This window comes from Oryzias latipes, chromosome 14, assembly GCF_053564925.1.
Source record: "Oryzias latipes strain Hd-rR chromosome 14, Olatipes_Hd-rR_3.1".
Classification (NCBI taxonomy): domain Eukaryota; kingdom Metazoa; phylum Chordata; class Actinopteri; order Beloniformes; family Adrianichthyidae; genus Oryzias; species Oryzias latipes.
In genome coordinates, this window is record NC_136250.1 from 13832367 (window position 1) to 13840442 (window position 8076).

General features: G+C 42.2%; 1 protein-coding gene across 2 annotated transcripts; it reads left to right on the plus strand.

Moving 5' to 3' along the window:
* Nucleotides 1–485: 485 nt before the first annotated feature.
* si:dkey-175g6.2 (uncharacterized) lies at nucleotides 486–6680 on the plus strand. Of its 2 annotated transcripts, none has more exons than XM_020708837.3 (2): nucleotides 486–1434; nucleotides 3246–6680. In XM_020708837.3, the coding sequence occupies exon 2, from the start codon at nucleotides 3281–3283 to the stop codon at nucleotides 5273–5275; it is 1995 nt and encodes a 664-aa protein (XP_020564496.1). In that variant the 5' UTR covers nucleotides 486–1434; nucleotides 3246–3280; the 3' UTR covers nucleotides 5276–6680. The 2 variants fall into 2 exon arrangements, with proteins under 2 accessions (XP_020564496.1, XP_020564497.1); XM_020708838.3 differs by lacking the exon at nucleotides 486–1434 and adding an exon at nucleotides 2251–2502.
* Nucleotides 6681–8076: the final 1396 nt, after the last annotated feature.

The following is an 8076-nucleotide window of genomic DNA, read 5'->3' on the forward strand; positions in this document are numbered from 1 at the left end:
GTGTTGTTTTCTAGGACATAGTTTCTGCAGAGCGGCAGTAGTTCATGAGAAATTTGCCTCTTAGTCATGGCTGTTGACTGATGGCATGGAGCAACCCCGCCCCACTTCCCCTCCCTATTATTTAGAGCTTGGAGCAGGCACCTTGTGGCCCACCCAGCGTATTTTCCCTGTCCTATATCTTTTTCAGACATTTTTTTCATCTACTGCTCCTGATTCACAACACTTTAAGTAAAAAGATCCTCAGAAACACAATTTTAATCTTAGATTGCTATATAAATGTCCATCATGAAAAAAATACCACAAGAACATGTTAAGAAACACCAAATACACCTTTTTAATCAGAGTGGGTCTTTAAATAATGTGAAGCTAATGTATGAGTCACGATGACTCCAAAGATTATGGATTAATGCATGATGTGTCATGATTTATTCCGTTGAGCTATAATTACATTTCAAGTTTAAGCGGTTTAAAGTAACATAGGATACAATGTGGAGCCATCTATGTGAATGGAGTCGGACCTGAAATGACTTTGTTTACTCACTTCTGTTTCTGAGGTGTGAATGAGAACGATGATGAGGGGCAACATTAATGGAACACCGATTCTCAGACTGAGAGAGAAAGAGATTAATGAAGAAAAGCGGGAAGGAAGATTGTGCATATCGAGCATCAATGGAGCATCAAAACAAGTCTGCTTTCATGAGCCGTGCAGACACACGAGGTCAGGGACTCCTCAGACAAAAGCCCAACAACTACATTGCCGGCTAAAAAAGGGACCCTCTGCTACAGAGCAACAGATTCAACTGAACGTTTCTCACCAAAATGACCCTAATTTGGTGAGCCTGTAAATGAGGTCAGTCTGAATGTTTTCCCCGAACACAGCAGCAGTTGGAGCTGGAACAGCACGGCAGGGCAGAAAGCAGCACGCTAACCTTTAATATGTGGAATGTTAAATTGCTCCAAAGGAGCTCCATCACTACAATTTTCCCTTTTCATTCAGGAAAGCACTATTTCATTCATGCCATTTCCGTTCATTCATCAGCTGGGGCGAGCCTCGACTCACAGTACCATGTCCCCACCAACATTCTTATCAATGGAAGTGACGTCAGCACTGCCTGCAGCTGGGAGGAGTAGGGGAAGGGGGGGAGTCACGTGGTTCAACGTGGGTATATACAATAAAGTTGCGCTGACCGTGGTGCTGAAAACGTTCACTCAATGTACATTAGCGCATGAGCTGCTGCAATTCAGAAAGGTTTCAAAACAAAATAAATACGGGGAGTTGCTTTTATTTTTAATTTTTTAACTGATGGTGGTCACAGACTGAAGCGACGGGGGGAGGGACAAAAAAATTCTCTCAGGTGATCCACTTTTTTGTGATATAATCTTGGCTTTTTCTGTGAGTTTCACCCCTTCTCCACCCTCCAAGAGGGTCTCCAGGTAAGTGGAGCCACATCAAATTTTTGATAACTAACAGGAATGAATTCTTTTTTATTTGTATTTTTAAAAAAAAATGTGTCTTTGAAGAAGAAGTCCAGTTTAAAGCTGACTGCTGTCACATTTTCAACATTACACAAAATGTAAAACTGTAAATTTCGAAAAATTTCACCCTTTTAGACATAAAACGTTGTTTTGTACTACGTTTTAGTACACATTTTTATATATGACAATTAAAACAATATTTTCTTTTTTGAATAAGAAAAATGAAAAAAAAAATGTTCTCAAAAAACGTTAAAATAAAATCTGAAACCCCCAAAAGGTATATTTTTAATTGTGTGTTTACAAAAAAAGAAGAAGAAGAAAAAAAGGAAGGCCACCCATTTGTGCAGGTAAAAGTCTTTCAATGTAAATTTTTGCGCAGATTCTAAAACATTTTAGGTGAGATCCTTTATGCTTTTAGCAGCATTTAATTAACAGCATTTAATTAAAACCAAAACAGTTAATGAGAAATATATTTATGTTGTTTCTTTTAGTGATTAATTAAATAATTTCTTTTTAAATCGATAGTTAAAATGTGGTCAATAACTTTATACATCTTTATGCTTCGTTTCGCACAGTAAACATCAAATTTTACTAAATCTGAACCGTTAAATTTTTGTCTTTATTAACCAAAAATGTGCGCTTTTTCGCATTCCACCACTCGGTGAAAAAAAACTCGGAGCGCGCAGACAAAATCGCAAATCTGCCCCTTCATCTTTGTATGGTGCAAAAAAACAAAAACAAAAAAAAGACCCACTTCTCTCACATTAAGCATCCAGTTGATTTGTGATTCGGGGGGGGGGAGAACCTATGCAGGCAGGGACCGTAGGGTTAAACCATCAACCGCAGCCAACAGCTCTGCGCATGGCTTCCCGGTGCGTCGCGTCTGTGTGCCACTGACTCCCAGCCTCCTTTCTGTGGCAAACAAAAATCAGTGCTGCGGATTTTGGATCTAATTGGAGTTTTCTGCCTTTAATTAAAAGAAATGAAAAGTGTGCGCGCGCTGGCCGCGTTGGTTCAGAGGATGAGGTGAGATGCGCTTTGCTTGTTATACGCATAAAAATCCCTTCCGTCCTTCCTTGATACGCGGATATTAGCTATTTCTACACTTTATTACAAAAAGTAACCGATTATGACAAATCAGCTGCTACTCTTTAACAAATCAATTAATTGTTTATTAAACGTGGTGGAAAAATGTTTTTTTATCTCTGTTAAATCGCATTTTTCATGTAAATTCGAACCCTTTTAGTTAAAAAATGTTCTCAGATTATCCAAAGAACACGATTTTATTTAAGGTCCGGATTGATGTGAATGTTTTAAAGTTGTTTTTTAACAAAACGTAAAAAATATTTGACCGAAATGTTCCAATCCTGCCTCTGATTTTGCGGCAAAGCACCAATCACGGCTCATTAGTCTTCTTTGTCCGCCGGTTTTTCCTCTCAGACATGAACACAATTAAACACAAAAAAATCCACTTACGCTGTGAAGTGCTTTTTTTTCGTGGTGGCTTTGTGTTTAAATAAAAAAAATGTAAATAGAAATAAAAAGATTAAAGAAAATAATAGTTCAAAATGTGCTCTGCTTGATGACTCTCATATTCTCATATTTAATTTAAAATAGTAAAATTCCTTTGAAATCTTTTAAATAATACTGACTTTCATTGAAAAAACTAACAAACAAATAAACAACACCCCCCCCCCCCACACACACACACTCACATACACACAAATTCTTATGTGTCTGCTGCATTTTTGTCTTCTCCTTCTCTCCAGGTGCTTAACCTCCCTCCTGCCAGTTCTACGTGGTCATGACCGGTCATCACGCCCATTCCACAGCCCACCTCATCTTATTGGTCTTGCTCATAGTCACTCCAAAACTAGCTGGCGCCGCCCCTGTGCGGGGTGAGGAAGGCGAGGGAGGGCTGGAAGGGCGCCCCTGGACTTATCATAAAGAGGACAGCCTTGCCTCTTTCCTCTCACCCCCAATCCAAAGTCTGTCTAGCCCTGACAACGCATCCTTCGACCTGGGTCGGGGCCCGGGTCCAGACGATCCGTTAGATAAAGTGACAGACTCTGCACAGGTGCTCGCCGTTCTCTTGGAGTCCCTGGACCACACGGGGGACAGAGAAATCCAAGCAAGCAGAGACAAAGACTGGGAAGAGGATCAGAAGCTGCCTTCTGCTGAAAGCTCGGAGGGTGGCGAGATAAGGAGAACAGAGAAGACAGAGGAAGACAGGGGGGTGGAGGAAGGCAAGGAGGGGCAAGAGGCTGATAAGGCTATTGAAAAGCTAATTTTAGGCCATTTGACAGCTGCTCAGGGGGGTGACTTGAAGGAATGGGAGGAGCTGGATAAGACCACAAGGTTAGAGACAGCTCAGGTGTGGTCCTCCGAGGATGAGGGTCCTGATGGCGCGAGTGAAAAAAAGACAGAAGAAGAGGAAGGGCGTAAGGTGGAAAATGATCTAGAACGCCTGCTAGCTGAGGTTCGCTCTGGTTCTACCTTCCAGGAGGACGATCCCTCTCTGCAGCGCCAAATAAGGGGCTACTTTCAGAATATTGATTTGGGTCTCCAAGACAATGAAATCCTGCCTCCTCTGAAGGGCTACAAAGCATACAACACTCAGCTGGCACGTGCTGGAAAAAAACAGCACTGGCAGGAGAGCACATCTCGCAACAAGGGGGGAAATTTCATGGATGACTTTGAGGATGAAGGAGAAGAGCTGGAGGAGGAAGTTGAGGAGGAGGAGGAGAGTCTCACGCACATGGAGGAAGAGGCAAGGGCGCGTGCAGAGAAGCAGGAGGTTCTTCGGCAACAGGAGGAGGCAGAGCGAGCCAGGGAGGAAGAGCAGAGGCTGGCAGACATTGCCTCAGACATGCTGTTGCAGTACATGGGAAAGAAGCAGCAGTCTTACATGAAGCCGCGGCAGAAGAGCAGCAACACCGCAGAGGACAAGCGATCTGAGGAGGTTCTCCCTGACGAAGACGACCTGGACCAGCAAATGATTGACCGGCTGATTGAGATCAGCAGCAAGCTTCACCTGCCTGCTGACGATGTGATTGAGATTATCAGCGATGTGGAGGAGAAGAAGAAAAAAAGAAAAGAGCTGCAGAAGCAACCGGTAAATAGCAATCCTATTGCCCCACGTTTCAGGCCCCTAGTGCCTCTTCCTCTGCCTGCCCCACCTATCTATCACTACACAGCCTCCAAGAACCCCAAGAAAGCCCCTTATAAGCACAACAAGTCCAACAAGAAATGGCACAAGGACAAAGTCAAGTCACACAAGCAGGACTATTGGTACAAGCCCCCGAAGCAGCTTGACTATTGGTATAAACCTCAGAAACAATTCTTGGCCTTTCCCTCGTATCCGTATTATCAAAAGCCATATCGAGCCTACTACCCTGTTTACTTCCCTTATCCTAAAACACAGTACTATGGCAAGCCCCCTCCCTCTAGGGACCAGCCATTCAGCCCCCAGGAACTTGACCTTCAGGGCCCGAAGCGCAGACACAGGGGCAGAGGTAAGAACCGTGCAGGGCAGGGATGGAGGCAGCAGCCACCGCTGCGCCTGCCCGTCACCCCTTACATCTCGAATTACATCCTTCCTCATCCACGGACCTACCAACCCCTACCGCCCCCAAAACCGCTAATCACACCCCGGACGGGCCGGAGGCCCTCTTACTACTATCCACAAGACACACCAGGAGAAGACTATGAAGAAGATGGGCTCGTGCCTCAGCTGGACAGTGAGGAGGAGCTGGAGAACTTTATCGAGAGGATCTACATGAAGCGCAAAATGTATTGAAAGTCTTGTTTTGGACATTTCCAGATGACAGACAGGTGGCACACATTTTACAGTGCCAGGTCAAAGCTGAAGCAAAGAGATGATGGCAAATTGAAGTGCTATGAAAAGTTTGATTTCTGTTGATATTCACCGTGATTTGGTTGAGTTTTATTTTTTTTGTTTTGTTTCTCCCAGTCAGGGCGAGGGGCGTCCCGCTCGAAGCTCCCTGCTACCATGTTTAGCCTCTTGGACAGTTTACATTTTGAAACAGAACATACCATTGCGTATTTCTGCCTCCATTCAGGTCAAAGCTCCTGTATATTTCAAAGAATTATAGAGGACACACACTACACAGAATGACATTTCTATGTGCCCATTGTGACAAAACCATGTTTACAGCATCACTTTGTATCTCTTTTGTTTTATACTGTATCATTCTGCTAAACTAAAGCCGCTTTACAAAAACTTCACAAAACACTGCAGTTGTCAAATGTTGACGAATATTTTTGTTGTATTCGATGTGTGTAGATGCCTTTTTTTTAAATGCCTGATTGGATCAATTTTAAAAGAGCTGCAATTTTAATACACACATCTGTTTTCTTTTCTTTTTTTTTCAAATTGCAGATGAGATTTTTACAAAGCAGTGTGGTATAAAGGAAATATCATATCGCATTTTGCTATCATATCAAGTGGTCCCGATGTAGAAACCCTGTGGACTCCAAAAGCACAAACTTAAAAACTAAAACTTCCAACGTGGTGGACTAAGGGTTTTCAATCATTTTGGGATCCATACATTCTTTTTCATCTAATAATATTTCTGGGACAGTTATTATATCACAAGCAACCTCCCTTTTTTTAATTATAATTTCCTTACTGTTTGTCCCTGAAAAACACAATCAATTTTCTCTCATTGTTCTTGCATTATATTCATATTACCTATTTTTTTATAAGGAAAAAAATACTTGAAGTCAAGCTATGTGTTCTACAGCCTTTTGAAAAGGGATTTTTGCCAAGAGGCTTCAAATGTTTAGTTAATTTTCAGAAGAAATTCATTGAAGAGCTTCGGGCTGGGGAGTCAGGGATTATGCTAAAACCGTTAAATGCACGTCTTTCTACTTGCATCTCAAAAAAGAACAAAAAAAGAGAAAAAAAACAGTATGGAGAACTCAAAATGGTTTCTCTCAATAAACTGTGAACATTTAAGAGAAAAAAAAAAGAAAAAAAAAGAAATCTTAAAGGAAGAGGGCCACTGTGTCCACAGTGAAGCCATCTGACTTGTAAAAGGAGAGTGTTGTTGTTGATGTCACCTTTAGCATTGTAAGATGTACAGTGTGAAATAAATATGCCCGTGCGATGTGTAAATACCAGCATGATGATTACTAGTTTTGCTATATGATAAAAAAATAAAAGCAATTATTTTATTAAAGTTCAGCTTTTCAATGGCTTTTTAGAGTGTTATCCTGTAGGTCACAAAGCAGCGAGAGGCTCCTGCACGCAAAGACACACCCAAAAGAGGAGACAAAAGCTCGGGGACTGCATGACTCATATATGTCACTGCCATCAATATGCAGACCAAGAAAACATCTAGAGTCAAACCGTCAGGCAGAGCGTGGTGGGGAAATGGTAACTGCAGTGATTGATGAGTCACATGATTGGTGGATGAGTCATCCATCTATACTGCACAGGACTGCACACACACACCCACACACACCCACACACACACACACACACACACACACAATCTCCTTGAGCTGTGTAGTAATTTAGCTGGAGGCAGTTAAAATAAAGATTGACTTCTGCTCTGCCTGCAGTCCGCCGGTTGGCCAATGAAAAAGGAGTTTTGTTGGATGGGCTTTGCCATCTCTCGTTTCCATGCCTCCCCCTCGTTTTGAAATCCCACCGGCAGTGCTGCTGTACTGTCTTGAAGTGCCGTGGATCGTGTTTGGCATGAACACAAACTTTCTTCATGCTGTTCACGGTGCAAACACTGTCGGTGATTAGCAGTCTGCTCAATATGGTCTGGATCAGTTGCCATCCTGCCAGCTTGCTCTTCACTTGATATGAATGGCGTCTTTCATGGCTCCTTCTTTGCTCAACCGATGGATTCCTGTGAGCCATGTTGTGAATTCAGACGTGCAGTCATAGCTTCTGCAAATATCTACATCTGCAGAGGAAAGAGATAAAAGAAAGAAACCAAATACAAACTGGAAGCTGACAGCAGAATTTAAATAGTTTGGCGGTGCTGATGATCATACAGAATAGTCTCAAGGATAAAAATGTTGTTGCTAAATCTAATCCATGCTGTCCCAGCATCAATGGGCATCATCACAACAAGAAGAACAAAACAAATAAATGAAAAGGAAGCTAAAACACATAAGAATCAGCCTGTTTGACAAGACAAGCAGTGGTTCCGATTGGGAAAATAACATGGGTCTGCTAATAAGCCCATTGTGCTTCTCCTGCAGCCTTGATAGCCTCATTAAACAGTCATTTAATAGACCTAATTAAAAACTGTGTCAAAACACCTTTACTGACAGCTTTGCAAATAAAATAAGAAATTGAAACACGAAAGCATAATCTCTATTACATACTTTACCTCTGCTTTACTATAATTAGGAGTTAGGCATCTCAGATTGTGGAGATATTTTGAGATTGTCAGCATGCTGCGGGCGACAGGTTGTAGTGTACACTTAAGCAACACGTAAGTACAGGTGAAGCAGGTGAAATGCAGGCGTTTTGTATAGATTTTTCATTTTTCAGCCCACCGAACCCTGTGCACTGTGCAGGCAGCCCGTTGGTGCTGTTCGAGTGATAAGTGTCCC

Coding starts and splice junctions, on each gene's coding strand:
- si:dkey-175g6.2 (XM_020708837.3), top strand. CDS start 3,281: ATGACCGGTCATCACGCCCATTCCACAGCCCACCTCATCTTATTGGTC.